This window comes from Aulonocara sp. 'chitande type north' Nkhata Bay, linkage group LG16 (genome assembly GCF_057382095.1).
Source record: "Aulonocara sp. 'chitande type north' Nkhata Bay isolate Kocher_YH1m ecotype deep benthic linkage group LG16, A_spYH_male_GT1.1, whole genome shotgun sequence".
Taxonomy (NCBI): domain Eukaryota; kingdom Metazoa; phylum Chordata; class Actinopteri; order Cichliformes; family Cichlidae; genus Aulonocara; species Aulonocara sp. 'chitande type north' Nkhata Bay.
The window spans coordinates 33,341,748-33,361,433 of NC_141359.1; the positions used below are offsets into that span (position 1 = coordinate 33,341,748).

The 19,686-nt window shown below is 41.0% G+C and overlaps 1 protein-coding gene across 1 annotated transcript; it reads left to right on the forward strand.

Moving 5' to 3' along the window:
• The first annotated feature begins 456 nt into the window (after positions 1-456).
• LOC147311904 (actin-related protein 3-like) lies at positions 457-18,879 on the forward strand. The gene is made up of 12 exons (XM_086267638.1): positions 457-678; positions 8,196-8,251; positions 8,410-8,534; positions 8,954-9,064; positions 9,277-9,372; positions 10,092-10,199; positions 11,640-11,783; positions 13,015-13,188; positions 13,786-13,878; positions 14,877-15,002; positions 16,490-16,573; positions 17,933-18,879. Exons 1-12 carry the CDS (start codon positions 635-637, stop codon positions 18,026-18,028), a joined length of 1,257 nt encoding a protein of 418 aa, XP_086123764.1. The 5' UTR covers positions 457-634; the 3' UTR covers positions 18,029-18,879.
• Positions 18,880-19,686: the final 807 nt, after the last annotated feature.

Genomic DNA, 19,686 nt, shown 5'->3' on the forward strand with positions numbered 1-19,686 from the left:
AAGGACAATATCCCCAAAATAAAGTCAGAGATTTGATCCTTGTGTGTTTCAGATAAAATGAAGACAAACTGATGCAGTAAATATTCTTTTATTGATGAGAAAATTATTTTTTTTTGTTTTCTCTTTTAATTTTGAGATTTTTATAGCTTTTTTGCAACTTTAATTTCAGTTTTTTTTTCAAACCTGACTATATATATTTATATGTATAAAACCTTAAAATAAGTTAACTTTACCTTTTTTAACTAAGTAAATTTTAGGTTCATAGAAATATTAGTTTTCATTTGTTACTCGCAATTTTATTTTTAAAATTCCCTTAAACATAATTCATTCATTTTATTTTATTTTATTTTTTGATTGATTGCTGATTGATTTTGGCACTTTTGGTCCGCCACACTGTGGCCCCGCCCTATCTCGGTGATTGACAGCTCCGCGTCCCTGCCTGCGTCGCTCTGCCCGGCCTCCGCCATCTTGCCTCTCCCTGCCTGCCAGAAGCCGAGTGCGGAAGTGGAAAACGGCAGTGTGCGGGGCTTAGGGTTCCGCCTGTGGACGGCCAGCCAGATCCTCCAGCCGACACAGCCAGCTTTCCATCATATCTTAACGGTTTCGTAGCGCGCCAGAGACCCGGGGGGCAGAGATGGCTGGACGGTTACCGGCGTGTGTTGTCGACTGCGGCACAGGGTAAGCTGTTTAGTTCGGACCGCCGTGCAGGCAGACGGGCAGCCCGGGGGCTGAGGGGGCTGTCAGTGTCAGCAGGGGCAGCAGCCATGGGTGTGTGTCTGTGTACACTCACAGCTGGGCAGCGAGCGAACATGCTAACAGCGACTTATTACTGCTTATTATCGGGAGCTTCAGGGTTAGTTTAAACGCCTTCCTGTTCTGGTTCTCCTTCCTGCCGCTCAGGTGGTGTTTTCTGGTGCAGACCTGAGGCAGGAAGGGTTCCCCTCATTCATCTGGAGCTGGAAAATCTGCACCTCCGCTCTCATGATAATATCTGATGCTAATAAGATAAAATTTTCTTTGCTTGTGTTTGCTCCCACTTTAAAAAAAAAAAAAAGATTGTAAAAACGAGTGTAATTCATAAATCTCTTTGCTCACTAATTTGGGATTGAGCATGCGCGGTACTACTTCCTACACAGCCTACACTTCCTCATTCACGTTTTTTAGTCCATATATGGTCGTCTCTCGGCATCCGAGCGTGGTTTTTTTTTTATTAACTTCTCTAATTTCGCCTCTTTTACCGGTCCGACGATTCTTCTCATAACGACTTGATCTCGCAGATAAAAACATCTAAAACTTTGGCATCGGATGTTGTGTTAGAGGACAGAGGGGAAAAAAACAGAGAAAGACAATCTGAGCTCCTCCTGCAGCTCCTTGCATTGATCAGAGTACTGCTGTGCAATGCTCTTGGAATTTTGGTATCAATCCCATAAAGTAAATACAGGGCTAGCTTTGCAAATATTAATGCCGATACTTTTAACTTATAAAGCCAGGTTATGTAGAGGAGAGCAGTCTGTCATCCATTATGAGATGAATCATTAATTTGCAAATTCTGAACGTATTTTAATCACCACCAAATCACTGTCATTTTTACTTTACACAATAACTAGCTACAACAGAACAAAACACACCTTTCTCCCCTATCCTGCAATCACTCTCTGATTTATTTATTTATTTTTTAATTTGGTTGAAGCTAACAGATTTTTCTCACATGCTATCTAAGTATTACAGCCATGTCTATAAATATTTGGACAGCGACATAGTTTTTTTTGTGAATTTGTAGCTCAACGCTGCCATGATGGAAATGATTTTGTATGCGTGGTTTTAATGGAAATGCTGTGTTAGGTGTCAACAGCCTAATTTTGGGTGCAGACTTTCTGTTAGATGATGCATTAAACCATGCATGACATTTGAAAAATGCTGTTTCCTTTTCTATGAAGGAGGAAGGAAAGAGTTAGAGTCAGTATTGAAACATGGTCAAATTTATTTTAGTCTTGTGGGATATGAGAATGTTTTGTCATTTTCCAGGCTCATAGGTAATTGGAAATAAAATAAAATGTTAACAATTAGCTGAAGTTTTGGAAAGGGATGATTCTGAAAGATATTGTTCAGCTGTACTGTTCCCTTTTGGGGACTTTGGGGGGGAAATGAGGTCAGTCCATAAGTATTTGGACAGTAAAACAACTTCAGGGTTTTTTCCTGCTTTAAAAAAATGTTGACATCCACCAAATAAATGCTGGCTCTTCACAGAAGGAAAATCACCAAGACTGTGAGAAAAATGTAGCCTTTTTACGCAAGCTGAAGTCATACTCATGTGCATGGCCACCCTGAAAGGACACTTTGGAGAAAGTTTTTATTAAAAACGTTGTTACTGTTGCCACTCCAGTTCATGTGAAATGAAGCAGTCAGGATGTGCTGAAAGTTCTACAAATCTGAAGAAATTATTGCATTAACTCCCTTGGAACTGCTGCCCCTTTCACACGCTGCAAAAACTATAAATGAAAGGATTGTTTTTAATGATTGAACCACGCGATGAGTTGTAAAGATGAGCAGGACTGTTTTCTTTTTTATGAATGAGGAAGGAAGGCGTTAAAAAGTCTTTCTGTGAATTATATTTTTAAACCTTTGCTTTTTTTGTGCCCTAAAAACATGTTTACAACATTACAGCTGACATCATTTCCATAATGCTGCTTCATAAATGCTGCATGATGCATTTAAGGGCAGATGTTCTTTAATATTCCTGTTTAGGACATGCTGCAGGTTTACAGTTAAAGGTGATAGAAAAAATACACAAAAGTGTTTAGGGGGGAAAATAAAAAAAGAAATTAGGATGGTTTTCTGAGGTGAAGGTTTTGGTTGTTGGAAGCATCTTGTGTGTGTGATTATACACACAACAGTTGATCTAATGTTTCTGGTCATTTGATGAACAAAATGAATCTAAATGTGAAAAGAAAATGATTACAAACTGGTGAAAGGTTAAAAGATCTTTGGTGGGCACCACAGTGCATTCAAAATGCACCAACTGAGTCGTGATAGGAGTGCAGCTTTATGTAATGGCTTGTTTGAAATATTAAAATTGACTGTGCAGCCATTTTCAGAGGCTCAAACGCTGCAAGAACGTGAACAGTAACAAACAGAGGGAGGTGTTTTTTTTATCCTAACTACCTGCAGCCCTGGCTAAAAGGTGGTGCCGGTGTGATAGGTGTGCTTGCTCTGTTAATCTGGGCTAAACGTGCCATGCATTGCTTGCATGTGGAGGCTTGAACTCGTCACAGTGTATACAGCTCGTATCAGCAGCCTGCCTATCCCCTCAGGTTGTTAACCAATCTACTGCAGCGAAATCTGTGAGCTAATTTCTCCTCAGCGAGCAGACTGCTTCATAATAACCCTCAGGTTCCACTTTTATACCCATGCAAACCTCTGACCAGAAGAAAGAAGAGTTTTCTATTTTTCCAAGTAGAAACTTTGCGGCGGAGGCACACAGTGCCAGCTGTGGGCAGATGTTTTACAGCTCTGATGGGGCTCAGCAGCTGCCTCTGACTAATACAGTGACCGCTTCACATCCTTTTACACATCATCAGGCCTCTGAGTGGCCAAGATGATATTATCAGATTAGACTGAAAGAAGCTCAGTCACAGTCATACTTGTTTTTTGGTTTTTTTGGACACCAAAGCTTCCTTAAAAAAAACAATCGCAGGTGTTGCAGCTGAAGTTTGGGTGGAGTCTTCTGTCTGAAGCAACCTGTGGGGGTCTCCTGACATGAGTTCAGCGGTGTCATAAATAAAGCTCATGCTGGACTTAAAAACTGTGTTTTCCAATAAAAATAAAGGATAATTTAGCTAAAGGCAGCATAAAACCTGCAGCTCGTGTTGTCCTGTGCAACGATGTGTCCGCTGTCGTGCTGGGTGACGTGCTTTTTTCTTTCTTTTTTTTTAAATTTAAAAGCGTGTCCGGGCAGGTCAAAGTAGGCAAGCTAGGACGGCTCTGTGGAATGAAGGTTTTCAGAGGACTGTTGTTGTTACACATGTGATACAGCTGTTTGTTTTTACGATTGCCAGCACAGGGTTTTTCATTTTTAGCTGTGTCCAAGGCAATAAAACCCTGAATCGTGGTCATTTTTGTGATGAAATTTTGAAAGTTTATTTTCTTTAAATAAATGGGAAGTTGAGGTTTAGGAGGTGGATCAGGTTAGTGGTTTTATTGGTTCTCATTTTTCTCAGAAGTTTAGTTTTCTAGTGTTTATTCACACACTTATAGTTTTAAACAGCTCTTTGTGTCGCAGAATAATGTTTGTGTGAGTGTTACTCGTATCATAAAGTGCTTTGAGTGCTTGAAAAACTAGAGAAATGCAGTATTAACAGAGTCTGTTTACCATTCAAAGTTTGAAGCCATCACTTGTAGCATGTGTCAGATCATCATCATTAATAACTCTGTAGCTGTGACTTTAACAACATGAATGTGACTAATTATGCACTGATGAAGGAAATTAAGTTGCACAACATTTTTTATGGCAACTTTTGTCAGCTCACTCTTTTCCTTAATCAAGCAGCATAAATCTTTAAGGTTTCCTCAGAGACAAACAGCTCCAGTGCTTTCCAAATGGCGACCCTTGGGATTTTGTGTCAGTTAAATATTATCACTGTAAGCACACAAAAAGTAATGAATGATATTCAAATTTACTGCATTGCTGAAGACCGTTTGCCTTCTCCTCTCGCTGTCTGAAGCATACACTCTGGAAAAGATGAACCTAGCTTCCAGGTATCTTAAACGATCACTTTTTAATGGCCACTAGGGGGCGAGAAATGTGTTTGCAAAAGGACTTCCAGTCCTAGAAAAGTCTGAAGACCTCTGTAAACACTTGCCTGACTAGTGACTGTTGTGACGTCATGTCCAATGTTAAAACACCAAGATGGTGACGACGAAACTGCTTAGCTCAAGTTTTCGTAACGGGATGTCAGTGGGTGATGTCATAGCAGCTATGGGATACATTGCTGCCTGATTCACAGTCACTCATATGTCAGCAGTGCTTTCCATGAGCGTTTCTGCTGCTCCTTCTTGGCCTGACTGAGGTCCAGAGGGATGCTGCTCACTCACAACGACACGGTAAATCAAATCCTGCTTTATCATCCTTTGTGACCCTGATGATTCTAATTTACAACACAAACATCCTATTTATAGATTCAAATTCACTGAGGTCATAGCTCACATGAGGTGATTTCCCACAGACTCACGTCACTGTTTTTGACTTTGAGATAAACTTTCACAATGCAATAAAGGCAAAAAATATATTTTGAAATTTTCATTCATTGTTATGTTTTTGTTTGTTTTTTTTATTTATTTTTTTTTTGTGAAAGGAGCCATTTAGGATGTAAAACAAACTGAAAGCACCACACTTACATTTCATCACGAAGAAAGAAACTGTGCGTTCACCGCGCCTGTTCACACTTCTTCTCTGTTTGGGCTCCACCAGCCGAGAAACTCGTTGCTAGCTTTGTGTGCTGTTGGTGCAGGTGAAGCTGTCTGCAAAGCAGCCCTCAGTTTCAGGCTGTGGTTTTAATGCTGTGGCTGGTGGGTGCAGTTATCTGTTCTGTGTGGCTTAAAATAACTTTGACTAAACCAAAATTCATGCGATAAGCTGCATGGTCTCTTAATAACTCTGCCTCAGTTTGTCGCTGTGAGTGTCTAAAGTACAAAAATCTGAGCTCATGTTAAGTAAAAATATTGAGTCTGCTGAGTCTCACCTGACAATTCAGTAAAAAGAGACACAGCAGACATGGTGACATCATACAGTAGGTCTCCAGGCTCCAGGAGCACAGGTTTGGTGGGTTTCCCTCCGAGTTTCTGCTGTGCTGTTTTTTTCTGGCTGCACCTTAAAACAAATAAAAATCTGTGCTGGCCAGAGCTCTGTTAATATTTCAATGTGCTGTACAGATAAAGTGTGAAGATGCCAGATAAGATTTTACCGTATAACCAAAAGTTGTTGAGCTGAAGCGGAAAAGAGAGAACTGGGTGGTGTTTTCACTCTTGCCTGTCAGCTCGTACCTCTTGCTGTCAGAGGACTTTAACTTTATTTGACCCCAGAAACATAAATCAGATGGTGGAGCACATCTGCCTAGCTGTGAAGCAGAGTTTCCCTTTTTGTCTCCCAGCTACACAGACATGCGTAGATCTGCAGAACATGTGGGCTTTCTAACGGGGATTTTTATTTTTTACATTTTTCTTGCACATTTTTCACAAGTTATCAGGACGATTTAGTTATGTTTATGTAAAAGCTGATGTTTTCTCACAGGCTTTGGCAATGAGATCAGACAAAACAAGCGGTTAAAAGCGGGTTTTTTTATTTCTATGTTCACCATCCCAGCCGGTTTCTTCTTAATCGTACATCTCTGCTTCCTGTCTGTATTTACTCTACACAAACTGCAGCGTTTCCTGTGCATCAGAAGGTGCTGTGCAGGAAAAAGAAACCTGTGATTGGAAAGGAAACTCAAAAGCCATCATAACTGTCTTACAGGGTAAATATTCTAAATAGATGTTTGTTCCTGGATAAATCTCCTGAGGTTCATCGTCTCATTTTAAGGAGTTTCAGTGAAATATTACAGCAGCTTGAGGTCAAACAAATCTAATGAATTCATCTGTAGGTGAAAAAATTTAGAAAATATGGGAGGAGAAGTGATGACATCATTGAACATATTTTGTTCACAGTTCAATTTTTATTTTTATAGCCATAGTTCAGAACAACAGTTGCTTAAAGGTGTTTTATATTGTAAGGTATAGACGGTACAATCAGATGATCGGCTGTGAGTAGCTTCTGGTGACTGTGGGGAGGATGAACTTCACAAAGAGCACAAAACCTCAGATAGAACCAGGCTCAGAGAGGGGCAGCCATAAGCTTCGGGCTGTTTTAGCAAGTTCCCATTTTACTTTTGGAAACTGTAGAAGTAAGACAGCAGTCTGAGAGAGAAATGCTCTGTTACGATAATAAGATACTGTGAGGTCTTTAAGAGTTTGAATGAATGAATTCCAGTCTAGAAGTAAAAAGTACATAAACTAATTTTTCAACATCACTCTGAGACGGGGATGTTTCTAATTTTTCTAACAATAATCATCAAATGAAAGAAAGCAGTCCTACATTTTTAATTAATCTACACATTGAAGAACATATACTGGTCCAAAATGACTAAAAGATTCCTCACAGTATTGCTGGATTCCAAGGTCATGCCATCCAGAGTCAGTATGATTAGCAATGGTGTTTAGAAGTAGAAAATTAGGCCATTATGTCTGTAAGAGGTGTCTGTAGTTAAACTAATTTATTAATGTAAACTGGTCTCGTAGGTAAATATAGGTGGGTATCATCTGATTAGCATTTAGTTAAATGTTTATTTACATTTAAATATTTTTTATATTTTAATAATATTTGTTCCTGATTTCTTATGAAGAAGATCAAAAGCGAGCAGCCTCATATGAATCTTATCTTTAAAGTTGGTATTTGAGTCGTATTTTTAGCACATTTGTTGTGCCATAACTTCAGCGTCTTTGAGATACTGCTGATGTCCTTCCGGCTCCTCGTTTTGCAAAGATGAATTCAAAGCAGCCACTGTTGTGACCAGGATGTGGTTTGTTTTGCCCGCGGTGCTCTGGCATTCGTCAGCAGGGTCCTCTATCGGTCCCTCGGGCCTTGTGTGCAGGAAGTACAGGAGCCCTGAGCCGGGATCACATCTGGTTCACATGTGCCTGCGAAACATTGTTCAAACAGAGGAGAGACAGTTGTAAACTCAGTTCTTTGATGTTAAATCTGAAGGTGTGCTCTCTCAGGATCAGCCATTCTTAAATCTTAAACATCTTAAGTCATTTATCATGCTTACAGATTCTCTCGTACTGCAGCAACGCTGCAAATGCAGCTGCCCGAGTTATATGAAAGACGCTTGATTTCCTTGACAAACATAGACGAACATAGTTGACCAATACAGCATGAATGGCTCTTTCAGGGGGCTCCCATTAGCAATCCCCAGAGTCGCTGCTGCTTTTGGCACCCACCCAGTGCGCCTGAGGGACAGTGACGCCATTGATCAAAACGATAGGGCCAGAAATAATCTTTACTGAAGGAAAAGGCCTCGCATACAAATGCAGTTCCAACAGACTCGATGTCCATGACGTGCAGCCTGTTTCCCTGTAGTGAAACTGATTGTTGTCTGTTGCAGTTACACCAAACTGGGGTATGCAGGGAACACAGAGCCACAGTTCATCATTCCATCATGTGAGTATTTTGCATCCTACGTATTTAAACCAATTCCGCCAACGGGCCTCTGCAAATGTTTGACATTATTCCACTTTTCTAATGTCTTTAGTCATAAAATGCACCAGATTTTATCAGTTTATTTTCTTTCTCTGTTTAATTCTCTCTTTTCTCGTCAGGTATCGCCATCAAAGAGTCGGCCAAGGTCGGGGACCAGGCCCAGCGTAGGATGATGAAGGGGGTGGATGATTTGGACTTCTACATCGGAGATGAAGCCATAGACAAACCCACGTATTCCACTAAGGTACGAGACCTTTAGAGGAATACAGAGAATCCCGGTCGATGTGAATTTCATCTAAACAAGGAGAGATTGGATATTTTATCAAGGCTCAAGCTGGGCTACTTGGTTTTGGGGTGCATCGTGTAGATGTTTCTCTGTACCCGAGACAGACTAACAGCTTGTGAAGAGGCAGACTCAGGCAGCGCTCCCTTCTATTTTTAATTTGTGAGAACTGCAGGCTGAGCTGGACTCCCAGAGCTAAAAAGTGGGATAGATGAGACTGTAGGAGTATCTAAATTTAGTGGATGGTCTGTGACTTTGCTGAGGGTTCAGCTGTTGAGTGTTTGGAGGCTGAGGAAGGAGAGCTGCCATCTTTAGCTTCCCAGAATAGGTTTCTGTAAAGTCACTAATGTCACTCATTAAACTGAGCTTTGTTGCAACAGTGGCCCATCCGTCACGGCATTGTGGAGGACTGGGATCTAATGGAGCGCTTCATGGAGCAGATCATCTTTAAGTACCTGAGGGCCGAACCTGAGGACCACTACTTCCTGTTGGTAAGAGTCTTAAACACAGGGCCTCTCCAGTGATGTTAAACATTCAGTTTAACTGCAACAGTCACTTCTTAGAAAGATAAAGATAAATGAATTTAATGCTCTGCCATGAATATGTTTGAGTATTTGTAGATCTGTGTTAGTGTTTTTGATCTGCAGAGTTTTACTGTTAGGTCCAGACTTGAGTCTAACTGTACCACATCCTGTGTTTGCAGACGGAGCCTCCACTGAACACACCAGAAAACCGAGAGTACACTGCCGAGATCATGTTCGAGTCCTTCAACGTACCGGGGCTCTACATCGCTGTGCAGGTCAGGCTCCCTTACCCTAGAGCTCTAGTTTGTTTGTTTAACTGTGGAGGCATGTTTGTGTCTTTATTTTGCAGTGAAGACTAGAATTAATTCAACTGCACAGGGGGTAACTTTATATAGGAGTGTAAAGTTTGCAATAATAGGGTCCTGGAAACTTTATAGGGCAGGTGGCTCTAGCTGGTAGCTGTCAGCTAGTTGGCCTCTGTGTGCTGTTGGAACCATTTGGAACATTTTTAATGATGTTATTCATCAACAAAAAGGCCGCTGTGGGGTTAATTGTACTAACAGACCGTATAAAAAGTCTGTGCTTCAGATTACTGAGTGAAATTCTGGAGTTTTATTTGCACTAATTAGCAGGTATCTGTTCCTGTGTGACGCGCCCATACTGATACTGATATCTCAGTGTGAGATTCAGTTCAACATAAAGCAAAACTTGAGATTCTGAAATGGATTTTACTTAAAATACTTTTAATGTAGCGTTTGTTTTGTATGTTCTATTATAAAGACACAAACGAGCCTCCGTGTGTGAACAGAATATGAATGTATATGGAGGAATTTGAAAGGTTCAGTTATAGCATGTCTGTTGTGAATAACTTTTCATATCATGTGATCATGTGACCATGTTTAGTTCACAGCAGTGTGTCACGATCACTAGCACTGCTGAAGTGTGAACATACTGTGAAGTGTGTGACATTCCCGTGTGTATGTGTGCGCGACAGGCTGTGCTCGCTCTAGCTGCCTCCTGGACATCCAGACAGGTCGGGGAGAGGACGCTGACGGGTACCGTCATCGACAGCGGAGACGGCGTCACCCACGTCATCCCTGTGGTGAGTATACAGATCACGCCATTGAAGGACACTCATCCCTGAGCTGCACTTATTTTTGTTTTCTGTTCATTAGAAGAAAATAGAAAGTTTCAGAGGGGAAGAATCGACAAGGCAACCGAGAAATGTTTTGTGAAACATGAAATGAAAGTGATGGTTTGAAAGCTTAAAATTAAAACATTTCTGATTCATTTCTGATCTGTTTACCCACCTCAGTTCATTTGAAGTAAAGACAATCATTTAAAAAACATTTAAAAATCAAGCAGTGGAGGGTCTGGTGTTTCTTTTTTGCTCAGTGAAGGTAAAATGGGAACAGAGCAGAGTTCTAGTATAACTTCCAATGTGCACGAAGAACCAGCAACACTTTTGTTTATAGACCGAGTTTATATGATTGGTGTGTTTCGACATGTGGCTTTCATTACTGAAGTCGTGCCTGAAAGCTCTGCTCTTTTCTTATAAATGTACCTTTTATCATTTTTTTTGTTCTGTAATTTACTGTTTATGTGAAAATTAAACATATTTTTTTGCATTTCCTCGTAGCTTTTCCCTGTTTTCCCCTTTTCACCAGGCTCCTTAACTGTTTTTTTCCCCTTTCTGCCTTCAGTGTGCACTACTATCTATGAAGCGCCTTGAGGCGACTTTTGTTGTGATTTGGCGCTATATAAATAAAATTGAAATTGAATTGAACTACTACCTTATTGCAGAACCTCTTTTATTGAAACGATCCATCTTGATGTGTATATGAGACGTGAAATGTCGAGTTTCTAATATAAATCAGAAAACAAAAGTCCAGAATTTAATCTGATATCTTAAAAAAGCAAACAGTTTCGGAAATGCGTTTTTAAACCTTTGGAGAAACTAACCACTCACATGCATCTACTTCCTGGTTCAATGACTAACCAAACCAAATGTTTTCTAGTGTGTGCTTTAGGAGTTAAATGGAGTTTAATGTCATGTGTACAGGAAGCAAGTACACTGTTTTTGTTCATTAAAAAATGCTCCTGTGCTAATTTTAATCAATTATTTCTACAGCGTTTTAATTGATTGCTGTTTTCATTATGGTCATTTGTAACTGTTAATAAAAACAGATGGCTTTCATTTACCTGTGATGCAGAGCAGCAGTGTATGTTTCTTTGAAGTCTTATAGACCGTGTGCAGTGTTTATATATTTTTCCATTTTGCTGAGTAACCGGATAGTGCCGATTTTAAAAAGTAGGGCAGAGTGTCTCGGAGGCTGGAAGAAATTACTCAGTTTGAGGAAATGTGCTTGCAGAATTCGTTCTGAGGCTGAATCAGCGAGTCTGCTGAGCACGCTCACGTCTCCGTGGGGCCTCGCAGATGTGATGGAAAAACACATCCAGCTTTAGCCGCTGGAATCTCTGTTTGGTTGCAGATTGTATGACATCCTCTGTCTTTCTTTCTCCACCTGTCTCTTTCTCTTAGGCTGAAGGTTATGTAATTGGCAGCTGTATAAAGCACATTCCCATCGCAGGGCGAGACATCACCTACTTCACCCAGCAGCTCCTGAGGGAGAGAGAGATCGGCATCCCGCCGGAGCAGTCGCTGGAGACGGCCAAGGCAGTGAAGGTACAGCTCCAGCTCCCACCGCCGCCTCTGCGGGGGAGGCTGTTATTATAGTTATTCAATGTGTCAGCAGTGGCATGCAACATGTTGGTCTCCTGTGGCTGTAGAGGCTGAAAGCATCCCCTTGCTCTCTCTTTGCTCTCACACACAACAACACGCTCAGTGTGGTGATAATGTTATTGAAGAATGTTCTACTGACAGTCATTAAAATATCATTGTCATACTGCTGAATAGCTACAACAAAGACAAACTGCAGCATTCAAATGCAATATTGTGTTTTAGTGTAAAAGGATCGGCAGTGTTATATCTGTATAGCCCGAATTTTCTGTTTCTGTGCACAACAGAAGCTGAACGCTGTTTAAAAAAAAAAAAAAAACAACAGTATGAGACTAATTTCACTCCTTAGATTAAAATGCTTCAGCTGAAAAAGAGCCGGGGCACTCGAGCTCCGTTTGCTGCAGTGACAGCACCGGACTCCGCTGAATTATTTTTTAAATCAGGGAACAAAGTGGGACTGCACTGCATTTATCTCACAGTGACAGCAGGTGGCGCCATCAGTCTGTCTCAGGCAGCAGGCGTCCTTCACACACAGTTTCCCTGAAACTCAGCCTGAGACGATTCCTTGTGGGACACAGACGGCACACTTCAATATTTTCTCTGTTTTTTGCAGCTAAATTCGTGTCTCAAGAATTCATTATTTTTTCCTCCAATTAATTAACTTTCCCGGTCACGGATTGATGTGACTTTTATGTTAATGCTCTTTCTTTTATTTTTCCTCCCTCTGTCAGTCACTATATTTTCTTGATTTGCCCCATTTCTCCATGTTTCCTCCATGTTTATTAAACAGCTTGTTATCCAGGACTTTGTTCTGGATGTCAGGGGCCATTCTTCATTACCCCGAAACAGAAAACAAGAAATGAAGTGAACTGAAATAATTAACATTAGCACTGTCTGTCGTGCATATTGCCTATCGTGTCTGGAAATGTTAATTCCGGTGCCTCCTGGTGTGCTGGCACTGTGTACCCCAGTCCCTGCAAATCAAAATAATGAGTATGGGGCGCTGTTAGTGCTGCACGATTCAAATGTGTCGGTGCCTAATGTTCCTATCACTCCGGCATTACAACCCATGATAATAGAAGCTGTGACACAAATAGAGCCGCGATGATTAAGTTGGCAGATTCTGCTTTCTGTGACCTGATATAACACAACTTTTTCCTGTTGCTCTGACCACCAGGAGCGGTTCAGCTACGTGTGCCCGGATCTAGTCAAAGAGTTCCAGAAGTACGACACGGACGGCTCCAAGTGGATCAAGCAGTACACCGGCATCAACGCAATTAGCAAGAAGGAGTTCACCATCGACGTGGGCTACGAGCGCTTCCTGGGACCCGAGATCTTCTTCCACCCAGAGGTCTGTCTGTGCCGTGCAAATCATGAAACGCAAATTTGACCTGCTGTTTGTCGCAATTGGGTGCTGAGACATGTGGGAAATTGTGGTGTCAATATAGGAGTTTATCAGGATTGTTTACACATGCACTTAAAGACAAAATGTTAAATTAAAGGGAATTTGTGAGTTTGTTTACTTTACTTTGCAAGTTAGTAAGCAGCTAGTTTGACACACAAAGCTGTGGGGAAACCAGTGTGTGTCCTGCTGTTATGCTGCTCTGCTGCAAACTTGCAGGACTGTAAAGAAACAAGTCTGAGGTGTTCTGCTGGATAAACTATTAAAGAGCCCAAAAATTAAACAAATGAACACACGCCCCCAGTCCCACGACATTATTAGGCATGCACAAAGCTCTGATATTTTGTTATGGCTGAATTAGGGTGGCTTGTGAATGTTTTCTGCTGCTCATAAATGCTGATTAGGTGGCTCTGCTGTTACCTCAGTGAACCACCCGTGGTAATTAACTGCACATCTTTGTTTTATACTTTGCTGTTTGAAGGCTACATTTAGTATCTACCTCCACGCTGCACCCGACGACATGTCAACCTTGTTTCTTCCTCCTAGTTTGCCAACCCGGACTTCACCCAGCCCATCTCCGAGGTGGTGGACGAGGTCATCCAGAACTGCCCCATCGATGTCAGGCGTCCTCTCTATAAGGTGAGCTGACACGCATGAAGACCAAACATCTCAAAGAGTGAAAAAATCTGCATTTTTGTAAGACTTATTCACATCATGCTGCTGTTGGGGGGAGAACTGAAGCACACGCTCCTGTTTGTGCGTTTGATGGATTGTTCAGGTAAAAAAAAACAACAACAACAACAAAAAAAACAGGTCAAAATAAAAAGATTACAACAGGTGGACATGACACTGGCTGACAGAACAGATGGTGTTCACCATGCTGAGCTCGACTGTTTTCATGAGCCCATGGAATAAAACATGTTTGATATTATCCCAACCCCATAGTGGGAAAAAGACAGACTTAACACGACCATTTGACACCAAACCATCGAGGTAACAGGAGCACGGCACAGCTTTAGCAGACTCACAGCTGTCACATTACATTTTCACTCCATTTTATCATAGCCAAAAAATTATCCAATAAATAGTTTCTTGTATATTTATAGAAAATTGAGCAACAGTGTGATTAATGTTTATTTTTTTTATTAGTAAAAATCATCTTTGTTCAGCATGTGTGTGTTTTCTTTTTGGTAAATCGCTCTAAAATGACGTAAATTAAGGTGGAGAGTTTCCAAAAAGTTCAGTTACGCAACTGTTTATAGGATCATCGTCTTCATTAACACCATATCCATGTTTAATCTTTAAATATCAACATTGGCATGAGTACAGGTATATCTCTTAGAAAGCCAGTATTACTCAGTCTTTTTAAGGGTCTCATGGGAATGTTTGTTTAGTTTGAAAGAGACAGGAGTGAAAAAGTAAGAATCACAAGTCTTGAAATGTTTTTTTTCTTTTTTCTTTTTTAAAGCTTTTATTAAAACAAAATCATGTGACGTGATCATTTGTTGGGTTTTAATGCATTTTGAGTTTAGTTTGTAAGAGTCATACAGGCCGCTGGTCGGCTGCAGGTCACTGGTGTTAAGCATTTGTGTGATTTTTCGTAGCTCTGTAATAGCGGCGTCCTTTTTCTTCCACAGAACGTCGTCCTGTCGGGAGGCTCCACCATGTTCAGGGACTTTGGGCGCCGTCTGCAGAGAGACTTGAAGAGGACGGTCGATGCCCGCCTGAAGATGAGTGAGGAGCTGAGCGGAGGCAAGCTCAAGGTGAGCAGAAAAAATGAATTTACACTGGGCACGGATCGATAGTTCTCAATCAGCTGAATTACAAAACGGCACACAGGTTTATTGAAAGTAGATGAACTGATTTCAACAGCAAATTTCTCCCTATAAAAATCTAATGAGGCTTAAAAAGATTAGAAATATTTCAGGCTCAGGTATGCAGGGCACAGTTTTTTATAGCTCCATAGATGCTCAGGTCATAAAGGTGATTCGTTACGAGCGGACCTGCAGCTGTAAATCTACCTCAGACGGTAGAGGAGCAGCAAGCAGCGACTGCAGCTAATTTAAGGCGGACCAGAATGTTCTGAACCTCAGAATAAATCTCCTCGGTGTGCGTAAGTAGAGCAGGAGCAGGTTCAGGTTTAGCAGAAATGTCCAGAACCTTCTTGAAACACTTATTTAAATCACATGCAGATAAACTTTTAAGTTTTAAGTAATACCAACCTCCTAACTGTTGATTCAGGTTTCTCTTACTGTACTAAAAGCTTTCCAATAACTGTTGGAAATGGAGTTTTTCAGTCATGCCAGCTCACGTGACCACAGTCTACACTTAAGTGAATAAATGTGCTGATATCAGAGCGATCCGTCCCTAATTTTAACGTCTTTACACTGAAACCCTTCCAGGCCACACGGTTGCAAACTTGTTAAGTATAATTTTGCACCGTCCTGGACAGCTGGTGGGATCAGGCTTTGTGAGTCAGGATTAGAGAGATATCAGATCAGCAAACTCTTCCTTTTACTCATCTGTGACAAGGTACTCCTGACTCTCTTCTCCATCCACCCCGCCTCAGCTGGACTCTGTTCTTCTCCTCTCCTGTGAACCCTCACAGCTATTTGTCATTAAAAGGTGGAATTACAATTACATTCAAGGAAAACAGGATAGGATCTTCTTGGCCTTGATTTTGTGAAGTTGTTTCAGTTTGATGTCACTTGCTCGATGTCGTTATCCCACATTTATTTATATTAAGATATAGTTGACACACTAGGGGGCACCAGCAATCACAGGTTGTATGTAGATGTTGTCATCACCTGGTTTATTTGTTACATGGGTTGATTAGTGGTGGACGCACCGTAGAAACCACACCCGTATGTTATTGATGGATTCCTGTTCTGCTCAGAAAAGCCCAGTAAATGTGAAAATATTCACAAGTAAAGCATCAGTTACTTTTAAGTATAGTAACTTTTAAGTACTAGTAACTTTGGCTAATTCATAAAGGTCTGAATATAAGGCGGCACTTTCTTTGGTTTATTAAGCTCCAAAAACAAAGTCTTAAACACTGATTTAGATTTTGAAAACATTGAGAAACTGTCAGTCAGGGTTCGTGCACGGTTGCACGGTTTCAAATATAATCTGTGGTGATCAAAGTGACTAATTCTTGTAATGTCACTACTACAGAGTCCTCCCCTGGCTGCATTCACTCTGTAGCTCTCTCAACTTCTGAAATAATCTTTCCTCTGTGTTTCCTCCGCAGCCCAAACCGATCGATGTCCAGGTCATCACTCATCACATGCAGAGATACGCAGTGTGGTTTGGTGGATCAATGTTAGCATCAACTGTAAGTATTTCTCATGTTATCATCATCATCATGTGGTTAAACTTTATTGCAGGAGAAGGAAATCTGCTTTTAGATTCACCCGCATGTCGGCTTTGCTCCCGTGTGGCATTTAAGGCCACACGCACTTTAGTTAAGCCCTCATTTATTGTGTCGTTTCTTTTAGTCCCTCTGAGTGGAAGTGAGTGCTGTGGGTGGTTGTGACATTTCATTATTCTTTTTCCTCCCCTGTCTCTTGATGAGTTATTTGTGTGAGTGAGGCGGATAATTTTATCAGCAGGAAACGTGAGTGGGAGCGGAGGTCTGACAGCTGATTCACCAAAGGCTAATTGATGTTAAAAATCGAATAATCCGATAAGAATAACAATCCTTTTCATGTCTCAGGATTCACAGTTAAAGAAAGTTTTGTCGGATAATCGCAAACATCTTGAGTTTGTACCTCGACCCCTGTTTACCCCCGCGGTTTGGTCTAAATTTAGAACCAATATATCGATCAGTCAATCAATCAAACATCACAAAGGAGTCGTGCTTTTAATAAATACACTCCAATTCAAACCCACTCCAGCACACGTACAGTTCAAACCTCAAACAGTTAATTAAAGAAAAACTAAACTAAGATAAAGCCACAGACTGTATGTAAAAGATGGAAGTACTTTTCAGGTTTGTAAAGTGAAACCTGAGTTTTGAACTTTAAAATAATTTGCACTCTGATCTCTCCCTGAAAAGTTTGAATCTTTCTGCCAAACATAGTAAAGTCCTCCATCAGCCTCTGTGTATTTATTACACGTCTGCTATATTGTTATTACAACAGCATTCTTTATAATGACCAGCAGGGGGCGACACTTCTGTTTGCATAAAGATTTCCAGTTGTGTAAGAGAATAAAAATACAGTTTTATTCATCCCAAATTTAGGAAATGTTTGCTCCAGCAGATGTAGTAGTAGTAGTAGTAGTAGTAGTAGTAGTAGTAGTAGTAGTAGTAGTAGTATGGTCATTTATTACAGTCTGCGAAGATCATCCATAGAGTTGGCTAATGGTTTTTCAGTTAAAGGAGAATGGACGGTACCATAACTCGCCTGGTTGAGCAGGTCACCGTGTCATTTCCTGTCAACTCTCTGTACTTCCCTGTTATAGAAATAAGCCCCCAAAATCTCATACTTTTGTCACGATAAGCTACTTTTAGATCTTGGAAGCTTTGTGTTTTGTGCTACTGGATGTTTCACATGAGTTCAGCACCGTGTTTCATCCATGTTTTCAGCGATAACTGTTTAGTTTTCCACCACGCCTCCTGTTTCAGATCTTTGGCTGCTGATTGTTTGCAGTATTTTAAATGTTGACAAGCTCCTGTTTTGTGTTTCCTCAGCCGGAGTTCTACCAGGTGTGCCACACCAAAAAGGACTACGAAGAGATCGGGCCGAGCATCTGCCGCCACAACCCCGTGTTCGGAGTCATGTCCTAACTTTCTGGAGTTTTGCTGGCAGTAGGAGGGTGGGGTGGGGTGCGGGTGGGTCTGAGGCAGTGATGTTAGGCAGCGTTTGGTGGCATGTGGAGGTGTGTGCAAGAATCCAGGAAAAGGAGGAAAGAAAAAAAAAAAAAAGAGCCCAGACCAAACAGACGGGCTGGAAAACGTGTTGTGAATGTTTTTCCGTTTTCTTGTTTCTTTTCTTTTTGTTCTTTTCATAATGAGGGAAAACAGTCTGTAAGCCAAAATGATTTTAAGACAATTTCTGGATCTGTTGAGTGGCGATGATGATGACGGTGTTGGTGGATGTTGGTGGGATGGTATTTTCCTGACACCAGAACATTATTTATGCGAATAAAACGCGAGCCCAGGCGAGATCTGGTGACTCTCTGAGATCACGCTTAGAACATATTTTTGTCCTTTTTTCTTTCAGCTTCAGCATCTGCCTGTCTGTTTGCATCCTGGGAAGAGCTTGTTTATATTTCATACTAAAGTTTTTATATGTAAAACTTGGGGAAATCAGGGGTTGAAATAATGTTACGAATATCAGTGCCAGCGAGAGACTGTTTTAATCCTCAGTGCAGCTTTGATACGCAGTATTTACTGAATTCGAGTAGGCATTGTTCTTTTATTCCCCGCGTCCTCGCTGTCTGCCCTCTCATTCTTCACACACAGACCACGTCAGGTTTCCAGGAAAGAGAAGTGAAACTGAATAAGGATGACTGTCAGATCAGTATTGTTAGACTAGAAGTCTTTTTTTTTTTTTATTATTAAATACCAAATTATGAAAAGAATGGGATTTGTGTATTTAATGCAACATTCCAATAAAGGCTCAAATTTGTTTCTAAGCCCCGCTGTCGTCTTTGTGACTCCTTATTAGAGTAAAGCTCAAGTATCCATCTCAAGATTAAGAGGTGACTATGTTAAACTATTTTTAATCCCAGATCGGTCGAAATAGAGTGGTAATAGAAACAAACCCTCGACTGACCACAGTCTTCTCAGGTTTTGGAGTCTTTTAGTCACCCGCCTTCAATCACTGCTCAATCCAACTAGCAACAGTCCCCCAAGGCTTTCCATCTGTGGGCCCAAACAGGCCCCTCCCCAGGCTCAGCTCCAGGATGGTCTAGGTGAGGTTCCTTAAATCCAGTAGTGGATCTATAAAATCTTACATGGGGGGGGCAAGGGAGGACTAGGGAGGGTGACATGTGAAAATCCCCTATATGTAAATGGAGTCCACATATATGCCCCATGTCCTAGCACCTCTAATGAAGGCGGCAATATGAGAATCAGTGATGGTGTCAGTCTTTGACCAAGTGTCAAGTCTTTTTCTAAGAAGAAAATAAAGCCTAAAAGTGACTGTTCAGCAGCATCCCATCAGGTAGGATGGAAAGAGATGGAAATGGAATTATTATAAGCCAAAAGATTAAGTAAAGACCTCACCTGATCATAAAATCCAGGATCTGATTTTCCATTTTGAGGCCTATAAGAAGTAATGACTCTCATGATAAGAACAAACCACCTCAGAGTCTGAGGGTTTTATTACCATCAAACATCAGGAAATAGAAAGTTCAGTAAATCACACCCCAGAAAATATCCTTAAAAAAATCGCTCTGAACTTCTGACCTTCAAAACTTCCTTTGGCAGAAAAAGTCAGG

Coding starts and splice junctions, on each gene's coding strand:
- LOC147311904 (XM_086267638.1), top strand. CDS start 635: ATGGCTGGACGGTTACCGGCGTGTGTTGTCGACTGCGGCACAGG. Junction 10,200..11,639: donor TCACCCACGTCATCCCTGTG/GTGAGTATACAG, acceptor TCTTTCTCTTAG/GCTGAAGGTTATGTAATTGG. Junction 13,189..13,785: donor AGATCTTCTTCCACCCAGAG/GTCTGTCTGTGC, acceptor TCTTCCTCCTAG/TTTGCCAACCCGGACTTCAC.